The sequence below is a fragment of the Chelmon rostratus genome, chromosome 23 (assembly GCF_017976325.1).
Source record: "Chelmon rostratus isolate fCheRos1 chromosome 23, fCheRos1.pri, whole genome shotgun sequence".
Lineage (NCBI taxonomy): Eukaryota > Metazoa > Chordata > Actinopteri > Chaetodontiformes > Chaetodontidae > Chelmon > Chelmon rostratus.
In genome coordinates, this window is record NC_055680.1 from 8626838 (window position 1) to 8654656 (window position 27819).

Here is a 27819-nt window from a genome sequence, read left to right on the forward strand (position 1 = left end):
TAACTGGGTTACAAGGTGAATGAATCCTATTAGGCCTTGGCCTCTTCTGTATCACATGATGGTGTTTAAAACAAATAGTATCTGATTGGTCTGCAGGCCCTGAGGGAGCCATGTTCCCATGCCGGATGTCACTGAGTATATTTATTGTTGGCTGTGCACTGCAATACTGGAGCGCAGATAAAGGGAATCGCAACTGACATGACTATATTTTTGTTGTTCAAGCTTTGTCAGGGGTCTCTAAGAGGGTTTTCATGCCTTTGACGCTTTTTAATTCATGTATATTTGCAGTGTTGCAAGACTGCAACAGATTACTGCTCTTTGTGTAGGTGAAGCATGAAGACCAGTGTTTCCCAGCTAAGTCAAGTACCCATCATGTTCCAAATACGTCACTGTCAGTTGATTTTCATCCATTTATAACAATATCAATGTTGATATCTACTGGATGTTATACAAATGATCTAATGTTGAGAGCTGGTTGGTCAAGTTTACCTTTGTGCTACAACCACTTGGATTGGCAGAAGCTCAGTGTTTAACCATGGATCCATTACTTCTAGCTTAGTATTATAACTGTCCATTATTTTAAGTTGTTTCAACTTTTAATCCCCTACTTTTAGCAAACTGTTTATCCATTACTGTTAGCTATTTCAACAATTTATCCAATGCGTTCAGCTATCTATTTCAACTGTTTACATTTCAAGCTATCTCAACAGTTTATACGTTTAACCACGGATATCCATGACCCTTTTTCAACTGTTTATCCATTAACTTTATTTATTCCAGCTATCTATCCATACTTTCAGCTGTGTTTATCAACCATCTATCTGTTTCCATCATCTATCTATCTTTTTAGCAATTTCAGCCATTTATCCATTCTTTTTAGTGAACTATTACAGTTATTTTTTCATTAGACTACTTTTTGCTATTTCAACCATTTCTCTTGAACTTTTTCAGCAATGCATCCCTACTTTCAGCACACTTTTCAGCCTAAAACATACCCATTGCTTTGTGCACTTTAAGTTATCATTACTATTAGCTATCTGTGTCAACTTTTTAGATCTTAAACCATTTCAGCAGTTCAGTCTCAACCATTCTTCATAACATTTAACTCTTTCTGTTCACTTACTAACCCGTTTTCCAACACTTTTAATCACGAGTTTGTTCAGGTGTTGTACTGTAGATGTGGATATAGGCCTTTGTTTTTTAATGAAATCAGAAATTCTGTTTTGGTAACTGCAAAAGTACCCTTCAGTACAAAGTACTCCAGGTTGGGAATCATGTAGACCATCCTGAGCTACTGCAATAATGCGAGCAGAGCGAGAGAGATAGATGGAGGGAAAAGAGAGCAGTAGTGGCTGTGCTCTAAATTTAGTCTACCCTCCGCTTGTGAACTAAATACCAATGACAACAGAACAAACTGATACCCACCCACTCATTCAGTCGCTCAGTCAGTCGGGCCAGGCTGCAGCCCCCTCCACCCACGACAAGCCCCAGTGTCGGGGAGCGCGAGCACCCACACGGGTCGCACCACCCAGTCTGACCCTCTCAGCTCTCACCTTTCCGATTTCCTTCCCCGAGGAGACAGGCACAACGGGAAACCCGCCCCCTGAGGGTCCGTCAGGACAGGTAAGCCATCACTAAGGCTCTCCACAGGTGTGCTGTCCAGTTCTAACATGACACTTGCACTTTGAATCAAGCATGATTCTCACGACCACCAACGGTTGTTCTCTCGCCATTTCACTGTCACTCACAGCTTGCCTGAATGTACTTTATTTTTTATATGTTAATATGGTTTTTATAAATGCATGTGATCTTCTTTTTGATTTAAAGCTTGACAAATTTATGTAGCGAATACCCTGTTTTAACGGTAGCAAGTATACAATACATGTTTTATCCTCTTCTTTTGCTCAGTATATTAAAAAAGATATAAAACGTATTACAAGATTCTGAAGTTTATTTGCTGAAGCTAAAATGAAACTGTTAACTTGCCTTTTATCTACTGAGCTGAAACCAATGATTTCCAAATGATGAAGTGATTTGCATGGTGAAAAGACATTCGGCATTTGCTATGAAGTGCTCCTTTGTTCCATCCAGAAACTTTGGGAAAAGTATGTTGGACTGGAATGAAACGTTTGTGCTGTGTTCACTGACATCTCGGTGTAAACTTTCCGCCGTGTGCTGTTTCATCTGCTGTCTCATGTGTTTGCTGTGACAGCACCATGTTCTCTATCTGTGTCCTTTCAGCCCACTTGGGTAATTTCAAACACATTGATCCCCAGACCCCTGACACAGCTGGTTGCCACGTCTGAAGAGCATGTGCTTAGCGTTTAGCAGCCCAAGGTTATTTAAAGGGATGTGCAAACTTTGCCCTTTTCACTGCTCCAATAAATTCTATCTGCTTCGGTGGGTGTTGTGAGGATGCTTGATGTCGGCCAATCGATAGCCAACATGCAGCCGTGCTGTCTTGCTTTTGTGTCTCGTTGTAAATGTGAACAGGCTGTACTGATGTGTGCTGTCTCCTGTGACTTTTTGCCTCACCCCCCTGACTCCCCAGGGGCAGCCATGTCACAGTTCTCCACCATGACAACCAGGGAGAGGAAAATGCAGGCGGCAGCAATCTGCAGGGAGGTTCAAGGCCAGGAAGGTAGCAACATAATTCCCTCTTCACTTCCTTGTTTTCTAATCCCTCCAACCTCTCAGTTTCTCCCTCTTTCTCCTGTTGCATCCTTTCTTTGCTTCTGTTTCCATCTCACCTTCTCTCCTTCTCCTCACATCCTGCTCCTTTCACTCCTCTGCGTTCTCTTTTTGTCACACATGTAAACATAGACACGGCTTTAGCACCATAACTTCAAGTGCACATTTGATTCTCAGACATTAATGTAACTGTAAACACCAGCTCACCCTGCCTGACACACACATACACTGGACACTGCCACATTCACTTTGTAGGGGGTGTGAGCCCACCATTTGCAGCAGTTGCCAACCCTCCCTTCTATGACTATAAATAAGCAAATGAATACTTTTATGGGCCAAAGTAACTAATCCCTTTGTCGTTGTCCTTTGAACGCGCTATTTCAGGGTGAGGACAACTGGGTGGCTGGCATTGGGAGGGTCTGAAGGCTAGTGACAGCTGAAAGATATTCTGGCAAATTGTGTGTCTCACACTTGGATATAGGCCTGTGACATCTCCATGATCAGCATGCAGTAGCTAGCACGCGGCGCTAACCACAAAACAAGCACTGGACATGAGTGGATTACGAGGGAAGATAATTCCTCGTTCATCATATTGGCAGGAATACCGAGTCAGCAATCCATGTGCAGGGCTTTTTCCAGCAGGGTGTGAATATAATTTGTGTTCAATGAGGTTTGATCGGTGGGAGTATAGAAAATAAGAAGACAAATATGTCTTGTCAGACATTATTTACAAGTTATATTGTACACACAGGCTCTTTAGTCTCGTGTTTGTCTCCTTGTGTCCAGATATAGAGATGGATCTTGGGAAGAAAGTGAGCGTGCCCAAGGACATCATGCTGGAGGAGCTGTCTTTTGCCTCAAACCGAGGCTCCCGTCTCTTCAAAATGCGCCAGAGACGCTCAGAAAAGTACACTTTTGAGAGCACCCAGAATGAAAACAACAAGCAGCTCAATGTAAGCAGAGACTGTGATCTAATAATCATGCATGAATGAGCACAGAGAAAAACACTGGGAAAGAGCTCATGTTATCAAGTCAGTTCTGTCTAAATAGTTTGTCATGGGAAATGTACATGAAAGTGTGGCGCTAGAGCCAATGGGAGACTGTTAGCTGAGCACAAAGACTGGAAGAAGGGGCAAACAGCTAGCCTTGCTCTGCCCATAGGTAAAAAATATTCACCTTCCAGGACATCTGAAGGCCCTCATTTGTTTAATCTGTACAAAAACCAAAGTGTATCAAATAAAAACTTGTTTTACTTCCTCGTTCCATATTCAGCATACAGACATGAAAGTAATGTCAATCTTTGTCTCTAATTCTCAGGAAGAAAGCAAGTAATTGTATCTCCCAAAATGTTCAAGTATTTCTTTTAAAATTACAGCTAAATTAAGGGTTGATTGATATGGATACAGCCAGCCATTAAACACACTTTGATAAAGGGGTTATTGTAACACTGTCACACTGCTGGAGTGTGTTTTCATCATGCACAGTCATCCATTTTCCCCACATCTTTTCCCTCCATCACATGAAAAACATTCGCACAATACCTTACTTCCTGACAAAGACTATGTGGGAAAGATTAAGCGCTTGAAGTGTTTATTTGACTCGTGCTTCAGACGTGGAGCGGCGCAGAATAGTGGTTGTGAAAGTCTTCCAGCTGGTCATAAGTAGCTGTGTTAATGTCCCTTTGTGTATAGATGGGCATTGTGCCAACGCTGCATTTTCTTTCCCCAGCAGTACTTATAGCCTGACCTGGTCACACATAAAGCAATTTATGCACTGAAGTTCTCAGGTAAATTGAATGAATCTCTTTGTTATATCAAATTAATCAGCAGCACTCGTTATATCCTCTTTCATTTAGTTGTGTGCTGCCCTTGTCTACTTTTAATTGCCCTCTTGAAGTCCGTAGATAAAATAATTATTATTCTCCAGGGAAGTTTTTCCCCTCATCTTTGAAGTGAGAAGGACTCACATATCTCTGGTTTGTTTATCGCTCGGGGCAACGGAGGGATTTTGTTTCTAGTTGTCAACATTTCCTGGGGAAGTCCTGGAGTAGATCATCGTAAATATGTTTCAGAGGGATGAAAGCTGGATGCTTGGGCCTCAGAACCTCAGTACCATTTCTCTCCGGCCCACAAAGCAATGTTTCTAATATTAAAGAAAAAATGGACACACTTCTGCTACTTCTGCATCGTTGTTGGATAACATATAAAATCAATTTACTGTGCATGCAAATCACATTTTACATTTTGATTTAGTAAATCTAAATATGTCAGGAAAAAAGATTTGCTGATTATTTTTGCCATTCTTTCAAAAAAAGAGCCCAGTTTGTGGTCCAATTACCCATAACAGCTGTTGTGGGAGCTTTCAATCACATGATGTGACCCTCCTGAGCAGATGTAGTTTGCTCAGTTGTCATGGAAATGTTGATCTTCAATGTTCCATTTTTTCTGAGCACTTTCAGGACTTGTCTCCTCTGTGTTGGTAGCTGACATCATGATTTTATCAATCAAGTGTAGCATGTCCACGTTGGTCTTTGTGAGGCCAACATGAATGAAACATCCTTAAAGCTCCTATAATCAATGTTTTTATATCAACAATGGCTCAAGGATTAACATACCTCTTACATCTTTCCTTTAGAACGCAATGGTTTCTCAAAACGAGAATGCCACAGACAGCGACTCGGGTGTCGACCAACCACCTAAAGTGCTGTCTGACACGCCAGATACGAGAATGGTGCCAAATCCAGACAGTATCGCCCCGGGTAGGTAACACCACCAACCAGGGAACCCCAGGGGATGGAATTAGCTCTTGCCACGTGCCAAATACAGGGTAAATGTTGTTTGTGGCAGGTAAAAAATGCAGGTCATCTGCCACCATGGCCTACAGGTTTTTCTCATAGTAATACATTCTTAAAAATCTGGCTGGTAGAAATGTTCACTGGCTGCCACAGTGGCAGGTAAGGAAACAAACATAATTTCCGACCCTGCTGGTAAAAACAATGTACTGGAACACCAAAACATTTTAAGGACAAAAAAAACATGCAGCTGTGATATTCCAAAGCTAAAGTTGGAACAACAAACCAGATGACCTCTGTACAAATGACTGACCCTACTGAGTCTCTTTATCTACAATTATCACTGTTATATCTTGGAGACTTTTGGCAGAGTTTGGTATACTTTTTGCAGACTGATCTTCCTCTTTGGCTGTGCAGTTTTTTGAAACATACCAACACACTGAATGTACTGCACAGCTCATGAGAAACGGTGGATAGACTGTGTGGATGTGCTCTCCACAAAGCACTGGATGTGCTGTGTTTTGATAAGGATTCAACTGTTTTTCATTGTTTGTACTCACGCAGGCTTTGATCGTGTAGGAAAACATTTTCTTCTTGCCTGGAATCTGTTGGCCTCAGGCAGAATGTGATTACACGTTTTTATTCCCCCTCTCTCCACCTGCCTCCTTTCTCACTCCGACCATCTTCATCCCCTTTGTTTCACGTCTGCTCCTCCACATTCCCCTTTTTCTCTCATTCCCCTCTCTTTTTTTTGTACCACTGGTCGTTCACAATCAGCTTTGACCATCTTTTTCAAAGATTGTTGAGTTTTACCCACGGGAAGTGTTTCCTGTTTGCCTCTCGTGCCACTGATACCATCAGTCACATCCTCCCTCATGTTTCAGTTCTGCCCAGTTGACACAAAACCGATATACTGATTTAGGGATGAGTGCGACTACACCGGGGTGGGGTGTTATTTCTGGAGCTCCAGACCAGCCACCACCCTTCGGTGTCTGAATGAAGTCACTCCAGCTGTAACAGAAATCGGGCCAAAGTGCATTAGGTATCAAATGGTAAGAACTCTTAAAATAGCACACTCATCCACTAACGGATGCATGTTCCATGTTCCTATACTGGCAGAAAAATGTTTTAACAAGGGTGTAGTGATATACAGTGAACACTTTGGATTCTAATTGGCAGACAATATGCTGACAGAGTGGAAAGTTATAGCAGTCAATGAACATTTTACCATAGGATGTAATAGCGTTAAATCTTTCTAAAAATGTACTGTTGTAGGTTTGCATTTCAATTTTTTGTGCATTTTTCAAAACAAAGCACAGAAAAATATGAAATGTGTCTTTAGTTATATGTATATGTGAAAAACCTGTTATGAGCTATAAGCAAGCCTGCCTCTCTTTCTCTCTGTCCTATCAGGGCTTTTTGGGCTCCCGCTTTCATCTCTATGTCGGGTTGCTGGGTGTGTGACAGTCCTCTCCCACAAAAATATCCAGTCAGCCAACAAGAGAACAATCGCCCATGCCCTTAGAAAATCTTTTATACAATGTTTTGTAATAGATTCCCCCCAAAATCTGTAAACTTCCCCACAGGTCTGTTTGGTCTCTCCTGCTTCCTCCTCAGGGCAAAACATAAACTCAGGAAGGGGGATTGTTCATTGTGAGAGGTTAGGACGTGTCATGACGCCACGTGTTATGCAATGCCTGAGCTTGCAAGCCCCCCTGAGTGAAGCACTGGGTTTGAAGGATAGTGCTTTGGATAGGCCTCTCCCATCAACACACATAGACTACGCGGGGAGACATACATGCAGGCATGCACATACAGAACACACACACACACAGAAACATAGGGAAGCTGCCTCTTGATTTGTTTTGCTGTGAACTTTAACAAGAGCTAAAAAAAACAACGGTGGAAGGTATTGCAATGTTGCACCCTCAGACTGAGTTAGATCTGATATCAGATAAGAGTTACATGTCAATAGAAATATGTATTGATATATTTAATGTTACTAATATTTTAACAGTTTGGTTTAAATATGCCATTCTGACTGATTCTGTTATTGTTTTTGGGTTAGTGTAAGGGTTTGACTCATCTCTCTCTTTCTGAGATGATTTACATTATGGGGTGTTTTGTCCCCACAATGACTGTGTAAACAGATTTATGTCCCCACAACATGAGTAATACATGGCCACACACAAACAGTCACGTTTCCATCGCTTCAGAGGACATTTCATTGACTTACATTCATTTCCTGGAGACTCACCCTAACCCTAACATTAACCTAAGTCTTCACCCTAAAAACCCTTCCTTATATTTAAAGAAGGCGGGACCCCACAATGTGACTGTGTAAACAGATTTTTGTCTCCACAACATGGGCCGTAACAAACACACACAGACATCACACACCTCGGCCCTTGAAATCAATGTTACAAAAACGACTGCTTAAATTGCATGTGTTGCATTGCGGTGTTTTAAATCTCCAAATGGCAACAAGAGTGTAATTTTGTTAACTTCACGACCCAGAAATCATATGACGAGACATCTGCAAAGTGCATGCACTCCTACTCAAGCTTACTCATAACCAGCTGACTGCTCTGTGATCGTTTTACACGAAAGGAAATCAAGGGGAGGATCAGCTTTCTTTGGGCAGCATGTTTGCTTGTTACTGTTTAAGAAATAGTTTTGAATTTGGTTCAGTTTCACTTCATTACCAACCAAGTGTGGGGAATTGCCCAACTCTGATACAAGAAAAATACAGGAAAACTGAAAAACATAGATAAAAAGATTTTGCACACTAAAAGAACTGAAAAACCCCAAAAACCATTGCCTGTTTATTTGACAGATGAAAGCCCTATTTTCAATCACTATCTCCTTTGTAAACCCACCCAGGATACGGAGGTCCGTTGAAAGACATCCCCCCAGAGAAGTTCAACACTACAGCTGTGCCAAAGTCCTACCACTCACCGTGGGAGCAGGCCATCACCAATGACCCGACCTTGGCTGACACTCTGATCACCTGCATGCCCGAACCGGAGCCCCGACCAGACCTGCCAGGATACAAAAGTTTCAACAGGTAACAGTCTTACAGGTGGACCAGCAAGTCATGAACAACATAAAAATGGCTGCAAAATTTATAGAAGCACAACTACGAATCTTTGTTTTTGTGAGCCTGTATACATTTCTGTTAACAGCTACCACTGTGAACTCAAGTGGCAATTTTATTTATTTGTTATTTATGTCAAGGTTAGACCATATATACAGTAATTCATGAAGTCAGAAAACTGTCTCATTAATGTTGATTGTTTTTGATGTTCAAATTTGACATAGTCCTGCTTTAATTTATTATATGCATACAAATGCTGAGTGAGCAAAACATTCACTGTCCTTCATCTAACTTACAGTGTACAATGTACTCAAAACAGCTATCTCTTAGAATATGTCCCCTGGTCAAAGTCTTTGCTGAGCTTTAATTAGCTGCATCACTTCAAATGTCACTGCCGTCCCTCTCACAAGCACATGATGACTGCTGTTAAATCACTGTCACTCCGTCACCTGCAGGGTGGCTACCCCGTTCGGTGGCTTCAGCAAGGCACCCAAACCTGTTCCCATCAAGACCCTCCAGGTGGAACCGCTCCCGGACCTCCCCGCGCTCCAGGGGGACGCAGTCGAAAATCGACCCTCCTTCAACAGATCTGCTCTGGGGTGGGTGTCAGCGGGCAGTCCACTCTTGCTCCCTAACATTTCCCTTGAGCCTGCGCTCATCCCTGAGTCAGACGACCTTTGAACCCATAATGAGGTCACACAGAGATGCTGTCTACTTAGTTGCTGCTCCGTAGCCGTGGCGAGCAGCATAATGTTTTGGTCAAAGCAGAATCAGGGCGGGAGAAAGTGTCCTGTTGGGCGCTGCTGGTTCAAGTTGCCATGAATGTAGCACTCTTGGTTTTCCAGGGATGTTGACTATTGCACTAAACTCAAAAATAAATGAATCATCCTGTACAGTAGGCACAGACACTGCAGGAATAAATGGAATTTGTTGTATATCAATGTGCATGAGAGTATTTTATCTTGCAGATGCAAGTTTTTGCTCAATAAAATGGCGTAGAATTCAAGTTATTTTTGTCAGCTTTTTTTATTTTGTTTGCTTGAATTTCATTTTCTGCCACTAAAAAAAAAAAAAGTCGATGCTCCGTTGTTGGACAAAGACGCAATCCGTAACGTATTCCACAACATGCCCTCAGGTAATCATTTCACAGTGAGTTGGCCTGAGCCACACCGAGGGCGCACTTGAATGATGCTTCGCCTGCGTGTTATAGTCGTATGCAAACCCATCACTTATCGCATCGTGTGAGAGGCCAAAGATACATGTGAGCCACTGTAACACGCCTCAAGGTTACACCGCCTGACAAATCAAATCTGCTTCACTGACGTGAGCTGCTTGACTGATGTGTCTCTCATCTTTTGGCTATGCCCAGTCAAAGGAGTGGGATTGATGGGAGGGCTGCTTGATGAGCTGTGCCCGCTCCTTATCTGTCTGTATGTTTATTACTACAGCACTGAGGAATTTATCTCAGTGATAACAGGCCCAAGCAAACAGACTTGACTGGCTGGAAGTTGCCAGCAGGTTTTGCAAGAGATGCGCAGACAAGGCACAGTAGTTTAATGGTGTTTTCAGTTCAGCTAAAAGAAGAGAGAAGTTCATTCTTTTACTTCAGTGAAGTGTTTGAGTACTTGTATTTGCAATATTTTGAATTTATAACTTATTTATGTCATTTATGCTTCATTGGAAATAGATTAGAATTTAGTAAACAACTGGTATTACACCAGCATGCTACAGCTAGTATCATCAAGCTGACATGCTAGCTTGTTGCTGCAGTGCTAATTGATGATAATGAGTAATGTCAAAGGGCCGCGTTTGAGATGTTTGTACGCACGTGTCTATTAACCTACTTTTGCAAACTTACTGCTGCTTCTTGGCTGACAGAGATATTTTGAATAGCTGAAGATAACCTGAGGCACTGGAGGAGGTCAGATATTTCCCAGCCCCTTTTCCAGCTCTTTTACTTTCCCATTTACATTATCATCCTCTCTATGTGTAATCAGTGACCATTTCAGTCCACCTGCTGCAAGGTTAAAGCCACAAAAGCGCTTATCCACTCATTTCACCTGTGACCAGAGATTAAAAGTGCTTTGACCTTTTTGAGTATTAGGTTGCTACTAGTAACTGCAGGTTTGGCATAAAATGTAAGTACTGAGGAAACTGCACTTAAAAGTTCTCAATGCAGAAAATGTCCCCTCTGACTGTCGATCATTATTACTCATGCAATAACTTAAAAGCAGGACATTATTGTATTTGGTTGATTTTAGACTGCCACTAGTCATTATCATGGATTAATCTTCTGATTATTTTCTGCATCAATCGATTGATTGTTTGGGTTTGTAAAATTATTGAAAATAGTGAGAAATGCCGTCACAAGGGACCCCTTAACAACGCTTGTTTTGTCCAAACAACAGTCCAAAACTAAAAAATTATTCAAAATGACAAAAAAAGGAGAAGCGGGAAATCCTCATATTTGTGAAGCTGTTGTACAATGTTGCCTCAAAGTTGTTCTCAAGTACAGTTAATGGACACTATATATACATTCCACCACTGATGTGCAGTCACGAGAACCCTGATTTTAAAGGTCAAATGAGGAAGGGCACATACCAAGACACGCACTAATGGACAGAGTGGAGCTTTCAGTGAGGAGGGGTCAGATCCCACTCTAGGTGTAGTTGTCAATCACTGTAACAGTGTGTTAGATAACACGGTTGGGTGATGTATGACTGAGATATCCAGTATGACATCAGATAAGTCAGTTATGGGCCTGGTTTGCAAACCATGTGATCAACACAGTGTGCTCCTGTACAGAACTAGTCCTATAAACCAGGGTCTTTTGTTTTTCTGTTTGCCAGGGACATGTTTGATATCGCCTTCATTAAAGCTTTTACACCAGCAGGTGAGTCTTTCAAGGTTTTATTCACACTTTGAGCCACAGTGGTGGAATTAAAATAAACAGTACAGAAGATGCAACATAATCCTGCAAATAACTACAGATTTGAAATGAAAGTCCAAACGTTTGCTCTAAACACTTGCACTGCAGTTCTCACGAGAACTGTGTTTGAGCGTGGGGAATGCTTCTCTGGCTTTGACCACTCTGGAAAACCGCTTTGCCTGAGGAAGAGATTTGTTTGATTTTGTAAAAAAAATACTGAAGTCTTCTCTGTCTCCAAAAATGAATTAGGAAATGCCTTTCCTTCAGCCATGTGACTGAGTCCACCATCAGCATTCCTCGCCTCTGTCGGAGACCCTTTGGAATGTGCGGCTCCCGGTGCCACTCCCTTTTGGAGTCCTATTGAATCCCTCCTGCCAGACTCCTCGGGAGAATGGTGTGTACAGCGGCCAGCATCCGACAGTGCCAGTAGCTCTGCCAAGTACCACAGTCAATATTGAGCAGTGTTTATCAAGGGCAGGCATGAACTCTCTTTGAACTTTGATTGTAGCCATTATCAAAATGCAGCAACGGAAATATTATTGGCAGAGACAATAGCGTAGGCTGAGGGTCGGGGAGCCAGACGATTCGATTATTAGTCTCTAAATGCAACCAGTTTCCCCTCAGGCGTGTTTGGCTTGGCATGCGTTGGCACAGTAGGCACAGGACACTGGATTATAGGCTGTGAGGTCTGCTGTTTGCTCTGGATGAGAGAGGTTTGCGACTCTTGCAGTGTCCCTGAACAGGAAACCTGTCATGCTTAGTCCCTCTCAATCCGTGTGGATAAGAGCGTCGACGAAACTGAGGTGGAGCCTCAGTGAGCTCAAGTACAATGCAATGAGGGAGAAACAGCACACAAACACCTGATATGGATCTCAGATTGGAGGGACCACTTGTTGTGTAAGAAGAAGCCTGACAAGATGGGAGCATGCTGGGGTTTTTTCTTGTGTTCAACAGGTGCAAGAGGTGAGAGTCAAGTTCGATTCGATTTCATCATTCATCTCGTCTGTTGCACCCTGTGACCCAGCTCAGTCTGAAACTGAGCAGCTGGCTTTCAGCGTCTTTATCAGCAGTTAACAATGGACTCTGCTGCTGTTGCATTCACTGTCATGTTTTAAAGCTGGAGTCCCTCGGGTTTCCATCTGCACACACAGCACTGCAACACTGAGTGTGCAGTATGCTGCTGACACAGACAACTGCTAAAAGGTTGAGCCACCTGACCAGCCAATAATCCAGAAGGATTGCTTGAAGTATGCACGAGGTGAGAAAACAAATATATTGAATGAGCTGAACTCAGACGGAGACATATAGTTCTCTCAAAGGTTTTAGCAGACAGACCTCTGAGGAATCCATACTTTTTTAGTTGGGAGATGATTTCCTACCATGAATGTTGGTAAGCTGGTATTTGCTTGTGATGTTGCGTTGAAGTGACCCAACCCAACATAAAAATCCATAAATGGCTGTCAGCATTTTAGTTCTCCCTCATCCAATGACATGACGGACTTGCCTGGCCTGATGGATGTGGGCAGCAGGTGGGCATTCTCACAGGAAAAGTGCAATGGGATATCTAAAAATATGAGTGAAAATAAAGCATCTCAGGGGTCAGTAGGGTGGTGTCGGGTTGTCGACGAGGTGAGGTGAAGGGGGACGGGGGCACACATTCCTCTCCCGAAATGAGGTGAAATGACGCAGTGGGTTGAACTATGCTTCGCTCTGAAAAAATGCTCAATCCATCAAGTGTCAGCAGGGTGTGCGAAGGTGGATGCCTTCGTACGCACGCACTCATCCATAAGCAATGATGAGTACGTTTGTGTGTAAGTTTGTGAGGGAGATGGATGAGATCACAAGGTGAGTACATGAATTAATCTCTCTTTTTTTTTGCACAAATAAAGACAGAAAATGATTGTTGAGCAACGTGCACTCATTTACATCCAGTGCAGGGTGGTGTAGTACACGAAAAGCCACCACTGTAGTGACCCGAGTATGGAAGGGTGCACACAGTTAGGCCAGTAATTAGCCTGTTTGGACAAATGAACACTCAAAATTGCGTTCCTGTTTACTTGCAAAAGCCCTGGAGACCAATTATAGCTGTGCTCTCTCACAGTAATCCAGCCTCTGACTTTTACCTCAGGGGGCTCATCTATATTCCTGGCTGGTCAATATATGTTAACCTCTTCTCTTTGGTTAATAGTCAGTGAAGAATTATTAACTTACAACTGCCAACTCAACCAGTGAGCAAACAAACTGTCACACTGAGACCTTTAGGTGACAGGTAAAACTCATCTAATATTTGAAAGTGCAGAAAATAGCTTTAAATGTCCTTAATGTGGAGATAAGGAGGAAGTAGTCCATTTTTGATGATGTTTCTGGGGAAAGAATAATTAATGTGTCTTATCTCCAGTCAGTGAAAGGTATTACTTTCCCTAACAGACAGCACTGAGGTGGTAGCATGCTTTTCCTGTGCGCTGCAGCTACCACGGATACTCAAACACAGCAGTGAAATATATCACAGTCACCGCTTTGGCTGCACTCCAGAATTAATGTAACACGGGCAGTTGCCAAAAAATGATGCTTATGTCATCCACTTTTCTGCAGTAAAACAATGAGCACAGTCCTACGGCAGGGTTAGAAAGAAAAGGTGAATTACTACAAATGAACAAAAAGGAAAATAAATGCACACAAATTGAATCTTTTCCTCTTGGATGGACATAATCTCTCACCTGCTCCAGGAGAGTGTTATGAAATACACCCATGCTGTGTCTGTGGTAATGCAAAGTCATCATGATAGCACACAAATACCATTCTGGTGAGAGACATACAATGTAGACAAGATGCAAAAGCTACTTTGTTGCATCTTATCAGTGATTCTTTGAGCTATGTTTTCTGCAGGCCCTTATTTTGAAATCTGACTGGACTGAAATGAATGTCCAGATGACAGATGTGCTTGAACAAAAAGTCCTCACCAACACCCGTTGACTTAATCGCTCTTTCGAAACCTGAGGAGCGGTTTCGTTCCACAAAACTCATCATTACCTTATTTTAATCCCCGGTTAAATATAGCGCGAGTTGCTTCAGAGGCGTCGCCTCCTATGGCCCCCATCGTGGCGTTGGAGCATGCCTAATCTCTTATGTAACAACAGGGCATTCACTACTGTGCACTATCTCATTAGTTGTAATTCAATAGCAACACAACAAATGGTGTTCACGGGAAACATTGCAAGCTCTGCTTTGTTCAGTTATTCCACTTTGTGCAGTTTTTGCAGAAATAGACAAAAGGGGCGTTTTCATTTCAGTTGAGGAACCATGACTGACAATCTCACACACAAATGTATTGTTACAAATATTTGTTTGTGTGCATGTGCAGGACAACTTGCGTCCTCACATTACTTTTCGTTTGTGCAAGCTGTTCCGTTTGAATTATTTGCATTTCCCATGGTATCACACACATCTGGGTTTGCGTGCGCGTACACAAACTAGGGCATTTATTATTTCCCAGGCTCAGAAAGGAGCAGATTAAGTTAGTAAGAAAATATTTAAGGAGTTGATTCCAGCTTTGTGATCTATCTGATTTATTTCTAATACATTTTAGCCTTGTGTAGTTTATTTTGCAGAGCACACTGAAAGGACAGACTTATCACAAAGTCAGTTTCTAAATTGTTTCCCTGTTTTGCCATTGTGTCTCAGGGTTACAGAGTACAGTAAGTATGGATTGAAAAACCAGACAACAGTGCTAAAAATATCCCTTCAAATGGCACAGAACCTTTGGGTTACAGTGAGTACAGCTGCCCAGTGACCCAATCAACATCATCAATGAATCTATCTATAAGAGAAAAAAGGCACTGGTAGCGTGTGTAGTGAAAATACATTAAGAGCACACTCAAAGTGCTGCTCAGAGTTGATATGTTCTGGTGTTGTTGTTGTTGAAACAGAAAAAAGGGCACCACAGGCAAACGTAGGGCGCAGGTTTGTCATTTGAGCTGAGTTTATCCACTGTGTTCAGCAGATCTCTTGCTGTTCACTGGGGCTTTCTCAAGGTGAGAAGTCAGGGCAACGGCACCGGTGCTCAGCGGGACATTTACTGTGTCTCCTTGCAGAGCTGGCAGAGTCTCGCTAATTAATCTTAAAGTCACATCCAGCAAGATAATCTGGTTGAAATACTTTCAGAGTTAACAAAACAAGCAAAGAAGTGGACACATAAAGGGGCAAAAATGAATAAATCATGTCAGAAAGCCAATGAGAAGATGACTGCAGAAGTCATTCAAAGTGCATGGCAGCCAGGCGATGATGTGTCAGTGGAATGATACAGACATTTTTAGACTTTTGGCTCACAGTAAGGCAGCAATGCTGACAGGGCACAAATTGTCTGATTCAGCGGCTGGATTGCAAGCTGTCTACCAAGGTCAGAAAAGAAAAGTTTACATTTGTGGAACTTGTTAAAGACCTGATCTGCTTGAGCTGTCTGATCCATAATTTATGGGGAGTATATTCAGTGGCAGCACTTCAAAGCGAGGAGGCCTACAGCCAGGGTGGGAATGTCCAACATCATAAAGTGGATCATCTCGATGTGATCTCAGAGTACCACACTGATAACAAAATACTGTCTTTTTTGTTAATTAAATCTAAAAAGTTACCAAAAAAAACCCAAAAAATCTTAACACCAACCCTTCAGAATGCCTTAAAGTTTGCTAGGTTATTTAAGAGGAGTGAGTCAGTGTGAGGTTACAATGTAAATTAGACACTTTTACACCAAGGCTCACATCACTCAAACTGATTATTACCGCTCTCTTTCACTTTTTTATATTTCAAAAGGAAGCATATTATGTCCCTTGAGGAAATGTGCAGAGAGGGAAATTGTCTCCTCAATGGACCCTTTCAAGTACTTCCTGGGGAAAGGCTGGACCACACTGATATATTGTGACCCCTCACCGCGCACTCGATCACTGCACACAGTTTCCTCAGCCTTCATGACTGATTTTTGCTGGAAAGCAGGCGGTTTTTCCTTTATCACAAAGCTTGTCGGACACACGGTCCGGTTAGAATAACTGGCAGGCTTGATTTAAGAGCTGATTATTATTCTATCTAATTCAGCATCTACACTTATTTCAAAGGTTTTGCAGAAGGTGACACAAATTTCCTCCAACAGTCTAAATTAGGTAGACGTTGCAAATGAATTGGTCAAATGTTTGAACAGTGTGGAATTAGCAAAAATGACGCTTGGGGGCAATTTTGATACAGCCAACATGCAATCAGTCATGTTGGCTGTATCAAAATTGCTGTTTGGCTATATTTTTCATTGATAATCAAGATAGCTGAGAGTCATGGCATAAGCGAAATGTGACTACCTGCAGTATAGATATTTTTGGAAATAAATGAATGGAACATCAAAAATATAGTTGATGGCCTCATAATCATATATCCACTATAATATGCCCTCTTGTGGAGGTGATCCAAACTACTTATTTTAATTAATGTAATTAAAATTAATGTTTTTTCAGATAAAAATGTGGCCAGCTCACTGGGGGCCTCAAGCCTTGAAACACGATCGGGCTATTACACTCAGTAGTCTCTCGCTTTAATTGTACATCTCTCTTTCTTTACATAACAGGATCAGGCAGATGGTGTTTGGGCAACAAGAGCCTTACATCACTTTCCTCCACTCTCTTCATCAGCGTCAGCGTTATAGCTGTCAGCACATTGTTGGGGTATAACCATGCAGGTAAATGTTTAACACCCCTAAACGCATGTTTACTCATTGGCCACCACACTGCTGCAATGCATACTTTATTTGCAAATGTATGCATGCAGATATTCTATTGTTTGTCGCTGGCTTTTACTGCTTGTTTTACATCCCTGGGTGCAGGCAAAAAAATCGAAAAATATCTATCACCAATATCCAAATATAATTTAAGTGATTTTCCATTTTTTTTGTGAGAGGCGAGCTTCTTTTAAACAATTTCAAAGTATGTATGTGGTGCAGTTTTGTAGCAGGATTGTTGTAAACAAACAGTAGGCATTATAGTGGGCTGCAAACTGCAAACCGCTGCAGCGTGGAGCGACATTAACGAGCCTGCCAGCAGACTTGGCGCTCTGCAAGTGTTGGAGTGTGTGTATGTGTGAGTGTGTGCGCGCTGTCGCTGTGGCAGCGGTGTACAGTAGCATGGCAGACTGCAGTAAATACACTGTTGAAGAGGCGGGGTTTGACATCTCCGCTCTGAAAACATCTCTAATCCAGTATTTCAGGTGCCGAAGTCGACCGAGCGACCATTGCTCACTACCGCCGCGCGTCAGCGAACTGCAGCAGAACCGCACGCCTCCAAAGACCGGAATATACCGCAAGTGGACAGAGACGGCTGCTGCGTCCGAAGTGAGGTTTCCGAGAGAAAAGAAAGCCGACAACAGCCGGAGAGAGTGAAGTTGCAGCGCCGGAAAGACAAGACTTTGTTTTTTTTTTTAGCTCGGTGGTTTAGTTTCTAGCGAAGGAGATTTTCACCAGCGACTCCTCCGGCTTCACAGTTTCCTCCCCCCCGAAACTCAGCCAAAATACTTCAACTCTCGCTCTCACCGGAGGATATTACCGCACTTTTGGGGTCATTTCTCTCTCGTAGGTGAGTGGCTCTTCATGTGAGTTTCACACAAGCAGTTCCTCAAACTTTCCTGGTGTGTGTGTTTTGCGGCAGTACGTGGGGCGGAAATGGAGCCCCGCCTGGAGCTCAGGTAAGTCGGACACCAGGTAGGCCTAGCTTTAGCCGCCTGTACTCGGTCTCGTAGCCTTCGTTAGCGCACTTGTCAAGACACAGAATATGGTTTGGATCTGTTTAAAACCCCTGAAGCCGTGTTTTGTATTTTGATCTTATTTAATCTAACGTGAACTTATTTAAGGCGTTTTTCGGAAGTCGTCCGCCGTCGCATTGTTTTTGACAGCGAGCTCATATGTGTCGGTTTTTCATGAAATATTTAAAAAACGTAGCTAGCTAAAATTACTCCTCTCTTGTTCAGTTTCTGTTGCAACCCTATTTTCTTATTCAGTTGAAATATGAGTTTACTGGCTCATAATTATGCTTTTCGTGTAATTTTCCACCGTCTAAATATCAGCTTTCCTCTATCTTTTATAGTGTTGTGTCACCTCAGGATAAACAAGCACAGTTTAAGCTAGCTGCCAAGTCTCCTGTTGTGTTTTGGAGTGTACTGAGAGCTTTCATTTAGTCTAGTTTTCTTTTTTTGGACTCTCTTTTTGTATATTGAGCTTATAGGAGCTCATTTGCAGTGCCCTATCAGTGCACCCTGTGCACTTTAATTCATTCCTGTGATAAGACCCCCTGAGCGGCAGACCTCAGGCTTATCAGCACAGTGATGATGAAGCAGTGAGATCATCTGCCCCTAAGAAACGCCATGCACACTCATCTTTTGTGTTGATGGTTGTGGAACTTTTCCTTCAGGACAAACATGGTGAAGTAAATGTGGAGGCATGCTGAAGAACCAGTTTCGAGAGTAACCCTGCTGTCACCTCTTTGTTTGCATGTCGGGCATGAGAGCTTGTACTAAGTGTACTTTTATGAGGAGTTTTCCTAATGTGTTCATCTGCTTTTGATGGAAGTTGCGGCAGTTGCTGAAAATCCTGACCCAGGGGTTTGCCACTTTGCATTTAGTGTGAAAATGGGGGGAGGGACAGAGTTGTAGGTCACCACACTTGATATTTGCTGGCAAGCTGCTGTCAGATGTTGCGACATTAAGGAAGCAATCATTAGAGAACAGGAGAGGATGTTATATTTCAGTCAGATTCTATTCAGCATGGGATCCTGGAACATGTGCTTTTGTTCTCCTTTTTCCTCTCTTGGACGCAGTGAGGAATAATGGGTGACTCAGCGTGGTGTGGGTGACCTGTTCAGTTTCACAGGGTTGAGCGCGGTGACCGTGTGCTGGAAAGCGGCGAGCCTTTGAGCAGGAAGGCCACACAGGAAACCGCCGCTGCATTGTTGCCTCAAGCCTTAAACCACGTCTGCAGTCCGTAGGGAGTTTTACAGTCAAGTTTCACAGTTATACTAGGTTTTTAGCATGCCGGGCCTTGTTTTATTGCTTCTTCTCGTACACGCAGTGGCTGCTTGTGCTCAGGCTTTTGTACATTTTCAGACTTTTGTGTGTTTGCCCAGCCCCAACTCCCAATTAAAATAAACAGGCTGACAGAAGAACTGTGGCAAGCCAAAGTGTTAAATCATAGAAAATTAGAACATGGTGTTGACAGTGGGGAGGAAATGTAGAGAAAAATGTTTATGTCCTAATGTCCGATACTTACGTTTCCCACTTTGTAATAAAAAAAAAAAACGCAGATGAAGTGGAAGTCTGAGTGGGAGAGCTAACTTCTCTATAAAAAATGTGACTTCATTCCTACATTTACCATCTGAGTCAGACTTCTCAGAAATTTGCATGACTGCATCCAAAATAGAGGGTTTTTTTTTTAAACCCAAGGCTACCTCGAAAAACATCTCAGCAATCGTCCATTTATGTGTCCCAGTAAATGCTTTTAAATTCACTGGGCGGAGACACAAACACTGAAGTAAATTTCAGTCAGGTGCGTATGGCAGTTGGGGTAATGCAGCCTTCGAACATGCAGTTAATACCCACAAACACAATATATGTTACCTTGCTCAGCATATTTTAATTCCATTCATTAGGATACTTTTTCCTTTTTTCCCAAACTGTGGCTCAACATCAGCCAGGTGATTTTCAGGTGTAGCTGATGGATCACACATTATCTGTTATGGGAATAGTTGCTCAGAAAATCTTGTATCTTAAAACAGAGTTTCTTCTGTACTGTAGCAACAGTCTAATTTTATATCCTGTCTAATTATGTTGTCAGCCAGCAGTTCAAGTTCACGTGTGGTTTACATTAAAAAAAACTGTCTGTGTGGGCTGCTTATGTGAAGGTGTGAGAGTAGATTTTATTTGTTCCATTTTACAGCTGTTACAAGACACAAAGTATGACTCAACAAAACTCAGAAGTTTATGATTTACAAATCTGTTGCTTCATTTAAGTAAAAAAAAAAAAAAAGGCTAAAAATAGTGAAAGAAATGATGCACAACACTTTCCTACCCACGGGAGTTGGAGATGCTGTTGAACGCAACCCTCAGTGAGGAAAATCATTCATCAACAGGGAGCTGAGGAGTTTAGGAGTAACAGCAACACTCTCAGCTGTCATGCAGATGGATAATGCGCCAGCTTGACGAAAAGATGTATTGATCTGCAGGGAGAAAAAGAGACTGTACCTCGATTTAACTCCTGGAATTTGAGAAGTTGTAGAGAGCCAGAAGTTGTACTGTGCTGTGGGACATGTGATGTTGTTATGTTTTACAAGAAAAAATGGATGAAAATTCATTTAAAAGCTATCTATGAGCAATTGTTTGTGATTGGGGTGTTTGAAAGAACTGTGATGTCGAGAGAATTAATTGTTAATTAGTGTGGTAAATTGTCCCCTCAAAGGCGTCTTTGTGTACACATACACAGAATGCTTCTTCTCTCCTCGTGCCGTTCCCACGGTGTGTTTCTATGTTCACATTTTATAGACATTGAATTAGAGTGACTCAATTTCCCACAAATTGATTCATCAGTGGCTGTTTTCATTACCATATAAAGGAGATTAATTGAATCATTCTCAATGAGGCTATCCATCAGCAGATCGCTAATAGATAAATTCTAGCATCCGACTCCCCGTGCCTTCACACCAAACATGCCCACATCTCCCTGACTCCCTTCAGCTCGTCAAGGTGCTGATGCACAACACACTCTTTGCCTGATTGCTCCAAGATGCTAGCCTTAGCATTTTCCAGATGACAAGGAGGGGTAAAAAAAAAAAAAAAAAAGTCAATCCTGGAGTTTGCTTGACAAGTCTGAGTGAGCCTTTGTTTATAAAGGAAGACTGGACTTCCTGTACTTGTGCCCCTGAGAGAAAAAGTGAAATCGCTTCTTTTGTTTTGCTTTTGCTTACATCTACACTACATTTTTTTGGCAAGACTTTAGTAATGCAGGGAGAGAGATGTTGGTTTTGTTTTTTGTCTGTAAATAGTGACAGTTGCAGTTTGGCATCAATGTTGCTGCTCTTCTGGAACCTTTTTTTAATTGTTAGACATTATTTAGTGATGGCACAGAAACACATATGGGAATGACATAAATAGCTTGCAGCATCATTAAGGGTTATTAAATTGTTATTGAGTTTCATTATACCTTCCTTTATTCATTAAGTTGGTAATTAAGTTATTATTAACTTATCTTCGTAACACTGAGATTTTTATTCTACTCCATGTGTCTTGTGTTGTTGCTTTGTTGTACAGTGCTAAAGATATAGTCTGTCTCATGAAGCAGAGTTAATGTATTTTAGCCAGCTAACATGGAAATTATCTCCAGCATTTAGGTTCCACTGTTTCAGTAAATAATGCCACAGACCACACTTGCAAGGAACATTTTTTTATTTAGAATTAAAATTTATTAAAAAGAAAATATATCAAAAGAACCACCTTCTTACCACTCAGCTGTGTCAGTCATCATTCTCGTTGGATCACACTGAAGTGGAACAAAGACTCCACTTTCCATGACAATTTGATCTATATTGGAAATATAACAGATGGTTGCAGTGCAACCAGCTTTCCCCTCTGCTCTAAATATAGGGCTCCTTATGAGTTTCAGTTAGACAGTTTTCAGCAGTATCAGTAATAAATAAAATATGCTCTCTTTTCATGTTTTCATGTTGTACAGTGCAGCCTGTTGCTCTGTAATACCCCATCACTGCAGGCCCGGTGGACAGACTGCAGGATGTCTCTGTGATTAGACACAGTAATTGTTCCATAGAATAAATTAGATTATGTTAATACACAGTATTCCCACTGTGCTGTGATTATCTGTTTAATTTAATAAAAGGAGGAATATCTACACACTGAAAATTAGCTCCATTAGCTTATTCACGCAAACCTTTGTTCACAAACACCTTTATTGAGTCTTGTTTTCTTCTCTACACCAACAGCAGAAATAATGTTGTAGCTAACAGTTAATTGTTGTAGCTTTGTTACTTTTTCACTCATTTTCAGCTGACATGTAAAATGGCAACTACTAATTCGGGGACCCCCCTGACAACCCCGATTCCCAAAAAGAAAGAGACACGGTGTAAAACATAACATCTATAAAACAACATGGACACATAGTGAATTGAAAACAGCACAAAGACAATATATTTCATGTTTTACCTCATCAGCATCATTGATTTTTGTAAATATCAGCTTACTCTGAATTTGACGCACGTTTCGAACAAGTTGGGACAGGAGCAATAAAAGCCTGGGAAAGCTGTGGAATCCTCCAGAAACACCTGTTTGGAACATTGTCCCTGAAAATGTAGTAAATACAAGATTTGCACAAAACCTGATTAAACAATGTCATACAAGCCAATAATCTAATAATCTGAACAATAATGTAATGAAATACACTGACTGGTATTGTAATAATATTTTACCAATAATATAATACCTTTCAGGTGTTTTTTTCCTTCTCAAAACTGATGATGCAATAATTTGGACGGATAATGTAATAATGTAAAAAAAGATAAGATAAGATAAAACTTTATTAATCCCCAGCTGGGGAAATTTGGGTATTACAGCTGCATGTGATAGCAGTTGGAAAGAAAAATAACAACAGAGAAATTCAAAATACAAAATAAAAGTTCACTATATATGTGTACATATTATACAAGTGACTATATGAAAGAAAAAAAAAAGTTGAAAATATATATTTAGAGTATGCATTGCTGCAATAACTGTGCAAAAATAGCCATAAAAATATACTGCCAGAAATTCACAGATTTTTACAAAAATTGCACATGGTAATACTAAGAATACTGCTGCCACAAGAGTCCAAATTTTATTAAATTTTCAGACATTATAGCATTTTCATGACATGATTACAACACTGAGTGCAAAGAGTCTCTTTTACCTCATTGGATATTCCTTGTCGCTGCAGACATGACTTAATTTCCCCCACGGGGATCAATGATTTCATCTTATCTCATGTCAAATACAAGGCTCTTGATCTGTCAGTGTTGCGTGCGACCGAACCCCGCTTCTTCCATGTGCTTGAGGTCATAACAGAATCGAAAAACCCATTGTCATCTGAGCCATGTGTTATCCTGGATCGCCGATGTTAGGTTTATTAAAGCCAGACAACCCAAAGAGAACATGAGAAAGTTGCTTGCTTTGCGAGACTGGCCCACAGAGACCCGTGTTAAACAAAGAACTATCTTATCAAGATGAGCTCATGTTGTTTAGGGGTTCAGCTTTAATAAGGACAAACTTGGATCAGCCTGAAGAAAACTGAACCTGTCAAGACTTGAAACGGAAGGGTGTCAACAGCCGTGTTGGCTTACATTAAGTAGTGACGTAAACCTGGCTCCTTGACAATGTTGTGACCAGCCAGTTGAGTCATTGTCTCCACCTCGGTTGAGAACAAGGAGGTGGATATTTCACATGGCTGCATGCACTTGCACTCAATTATGAAGGATCTGTTTTCAGTTTTGGAGACGTTGGCCTGTTGATATCAGCATGGCCACCTGTGCAGACAGTGAACATGGCTCTTTCCAAGTCACCACTCTCTCCTTCTCACATGTTGGGTACGATATGTGCCACTTTCACCTCTCTGGATTGTAACTCAGCCAGTCCACATCTAAAAATGTATGCCAGTCCGACCATGCAAACACCACATGGTCCCCATCACTTGATGTTGTCAGACGAAAGGTGTCATGCTTAATCCGATAAGCCTAGAATGTTTTTTTTAATTTCTTTGGGATGTGGGCGGGAGTTCTCTTCAACAATGGCTTCATCTTATCACAAAGGAGAATGCAATGACATTGAAGGTAATGTTGGTTATTGTTAAGGAAAGGCAAAAATGTTTAAAGGAAATATATAATATTGTTTTTCTTTGAATTGAGAAATGTTGCTCTTTGCCCTTAAGCAACAGAGCATAATCTTTCAAAATTAGGTCATTGAACTGTAGTCAGCACGTGCCAATTTTGCTCGGACTCAAAGATAAATTTAACATAAGTGAGGCTGGCAGTTTTTCAAGTGGACCAACATAATGCAATCAACTTTCTGGGACCGGAAAGGCAGAGCCGTATTGACTCTCGCTGTTGTCAGCAATGTCACAGTACAGAACATGCGTTGGCTTCATTGTCCGTGCCATCAAATTGATGTTGAACAATGTGGACGTGTGTATGTATTGTTTTTGCTTGCTGGCAAATTGATGTGGAAGATCTTTAAAGGTATACTGTGCCGGAATTGCTGGTTGCTATTTGTAAACAAGCAGTTTACAGCGCTGTGTCTGCCATTTTTGTAGCTTCCTCTTGGATGTGTGCCTGCTAATGGTCTGGTACCTGGTTGCTAGCTGATTAAAGGCCCAACCTCACCTGTGTGCAGTTATTGGCTGGGGGCTACACACCCACTGCCCAAAGGTTGCAGCCCAGAAACATCCTGACCACAGCAAAATAAGAAGAAAATACAAAAATGTGGGCAGAGGGCAGAAAATCTACCCACACACACACTTTTGCATGAGTCTATACATTGTGTTTTTAGAAAAAATCCTGCATCGTATTCCCTTAAAAATAGAATTAGATGCTATTCTTTAACTGTGGAGTGATTCTTAATAATAATAATAATAATAATAAATAATAAAGGATGATAGTGTTGTTCATATTACTAAAGAATAATGGATTAAAGAGATATGGTTTTTCCTATTTCATCACATGTTCACATGGCGTGGAGATGACTCATGATGGGACATAGAGATAGTTCCAGCTTGTCAGGCCATGTGTTGTCACTGGTAAAGGTGGGCTGTATAGGCGCAGTGCACAGTTTTCCACTCGGCCCTCCAGCCCTGAAACTAATCCGAAAACAGCAGCTCTTAAGCAACGGTGAGCTTAAGTGATTGCTTTGGAATGCTGTTGCTATGGAGTCCAGTTGCACAGTACAGAGGCAGAGACGTTAGCATGTTTCGTTAAATCATGTGAAGATGACTGTAAATGCTCCATGTAAATAAATACTAAACTTCAGGCTGCACCATTAACCTGCTGTAAAGTTTCAGCGTTGCGACATCGTCATCCACCGAGGATTCCTGAAATACCAGGATGGAAATGTCGTCCAACTGGTTTTGGCTGAAACTTTGTGCGCTTCTGGAGACTGTCACAAGAGGGAAGTTTCATTGTTTGTGCAAAGTAGGGCAGTATTTTTTGTTCTCACCCTGAATAACAAAATGTTTGAGGTTTTTTTCTTTGAGGTTGTTTTTTTTAAGGTGTTGAAGACTAAAAGAGAATGAATCACTGTGTATCACCAAGGAACTCTTGCTCATTGTTGCTTCTTTGTGTGTTTTTTTTTTGCTGGAAGTACATCTGCTTTGCTTTTTTTGTCATTTAGAATGACATAAAAGAATATCCTATAAAAATCATAATAAACATTCACACTTTCAGGCCATGACTATATGCACCTCTTGGGGCATTCATTGTTATAATAACCTGGAGACAGCTTCCACTGCCTTACTCAGCACAAACATATTCATCCATCAAACCTGTTGTCTGTGTTCAGAGCTGCTTTCATCGGTGCACGCTGCATGTTTACCGCAGATTTTGTTGGTCTTTTTTGCCATGTTGTTAAAGCTGCATGGGCCGCACGTTTCAGAAATTGAACTGCATCTTCAGTGGTTTGTTATAATGTCCTCCACTCCTCTTCTTGTGTTAAAACTAGGTCAGGTCAGTACTCTTTTGTATTTGAGTTTGGAAAGGATGACAATGCCAGGAAAACTGACAAAAGACTTGAAGCAGTATTTTTATCTGGGAATTTTAAAATCTCAAGCCACAAATTGCTGACCAGCAACTTCAGTTTGGGCTCTCATCTGGAGCTATAGCTGCAAAGCACTTAAAATATGGTGGTGTGGAGTCAGGAATTATCTTTGTTCCTTCTAAATGTCTCTTGGCTGTTCTTGTCTGTTGTTCAGCAAAGTGAAATTGAATCCGCCTGAATGTTACTGTGCAACTTTACCTCGGGCCAGCTTTAGTTTGACACGCCTCCAGTGCAAAGGGTGTTTGTGAAAGTTAATGTATAAACCTTGTTTACATATCTAAAATGTCCAGTTGACATCTAATCTAGAATGAGCACAGATGTGAAGACTGTAGTCTGAGATGGACAGTTTGTTTCTCTGTTACAGAATCACTTAATATAAAATGACTACAAAAATGTTGTCCAGCAAGAGGAGCGATTAAACCTACTATAAAACAATTGTGCTAACACACTAGAAAAAGTAGTGACTGATCATAAATTCCATAATGTTGTCTAAAATCTCATTTAATCTCATTCTGTCTTTCTCTTACACAGCCCAGCCGTGTCCAGCCTGGATAAAACTTTACTGTGGATGAGCCTCTCAGAGGGACAGTTGGCTGCAGTTGAATATCTTCAGTAGGACCATGTGGCAGAATTTGCTTACAGGGGTACACAAGCCCCTCTGAAGCTGCTGTGAAGCTTTGTGCAGACCCATCAAGACTACAAGATGACTGCAGCGTTTTCCTCCGAAGTCAAAACGCACCTTATCAGAAGTATCCGACGGCTGATCATCAAAGGCGTCCCAAAACAAAGACTTGGATTGTAGTTTTTTCTGTGTTGACTTTTTTTTTTTTTCCTGGAAAAACCAAGTAGCAGAAAAAGTGAGAGGGCCTTCTACATGAGGTGCAGAAATGGACTAGAAGCCCATGTGTAGCAGGGCAGCTGCTGCAGCTCGTGGAATAACTTAGCCCCAGACTGTTGGGGAGTCACTCCTTCAGGGGCAGAGGGATCTGATCCCAGCACCAACAACCCTCCCCACCTGTCGTCGTCTGGCTATCCAACCTGTCTAAAGGCAGACCCCACTATCCAATGGCATGGGTCAAGTTCTTCAGGAAGCCAGGGGGCAATCTGGGGAAATCGTACCAGCCTGGGAGCATGCTGTCTCTGGCCCCAACCAAAGGACTGCTGAACGAGCCGGGCCAGAACAGCTGCTTCCTCAACAGTGCTGTGCAGGTAGGTCTGTCCTGTTGCTTTGGTTGGTTGTGGTTGGATTTAATGTGGCATTTCTTGAAATGATTAAGCTGTCCGTTATGAGCCGTCAGTCAATACAGTCAGCAATGAAGGCATTAAAAGTATGTTGGATGTGAGCAGGAATCAAGGAAACCTCTGCCCTCTGTTGTTTACCTACTAGAATTACGTCTTTATGGGTTTACTTACATTAGTCAGTATGTGGAGGTGTATTTAATATGAACCACAATG

At 41.7% G+C, this 27819-nt stretch overlaps 2 protein-coding genes across 6 annotated transcripts in view; both read left to right on the forward strand.

Annotated features, from left to right (window-relative positions):
* The first annotated feature begins 472 nt into the window (after positions 1 to 472).
* LOC121626562 (myozenin-2-like) lies at positions 473 to 9565 on the forward strand. Of its 2 annotated transcripts, XM_041965141.1 has the most exons (6): positions 476 to 1623; positions 2552 to 2641; positions 3478 to 3644; positions 5326 to 5449; positions 8366 to 8549; positions 9035 to 9565. In XM_041965141.1, exons 2-6 carry the CDS (start codon positions 2560 to 2562, stop codon positions 9258 to 9260), a joined length of 783 nt encoding a protein of 260 aa, XP_041821075.1. In that variant the 5' UTR covers positions 476 to 1623; positions 2552 to 2559; the 3' UTR covers positions 9261 to 9565. The 2 variants fall into 2 exon arrangements, with proteins under 2 accessions (XP_041821074.1, XP_041821075.1); XM_041965140.1 differs by having other exon boundaries at positions 473 to 2641.
* Positions 9566 to 12455: 2890 nt separating this feature from the next.
* LOC121626314 (inactive ubiquitin carboxyl-terminal hydrolase 53) overlaps positions 12456 to 27819 on the forward strand; it is a 39759-nt gene continuing 24395 nt past the window's right edge. For 2 of the 4 annotated variants that reach the window (XM_041964755.1, XM_041964758.1), the window contains exons 1-2: positions 17760 to 18110; positions 26896 to 27573. In XM_041964755.1, coding sequence (XP_041820689.1) covers positions 27430 to 27573 — 144 coding nt within the window. In that variant the 5' untranslated portion in view covers positions 17760 to 18110; positions 26896 to 27429. Of the gene's footprint in view, positions 12472 to 17759; positions 18115 to 26895; positions 27574 to 27819 lie in introns of those variants that run through there. The other 2 variants (XM_041964757.1, XM_041964756.1) reach the window with 2 other exon arrangements.

Excerpts from the sequence above, each read along its gene's own strand:
- LOC121626562 (XM_041965140.1), top strand. The coding sequence starts at position 2,416 with ATGCTTGATGTCGGCCAATCGATAGCCAACATGCAGCCGTGCTGTCTT. Across the intron at positions 2,642-3,477 it reads GGAGGTTCAAGGCCAGGAAG|ATATAGAGATGGATCTTGGG; the intron begins GTAGCAACATAA and ends CCTTGTGTCCAG. Across the intron at positions 5,450-8,365 it reads TCCAGACAGTATCGCCCCGG|GATACGGAGGTCCGTTGAAA; the intron begins GTAGGTAACACC and ends AAACCCACCCAG.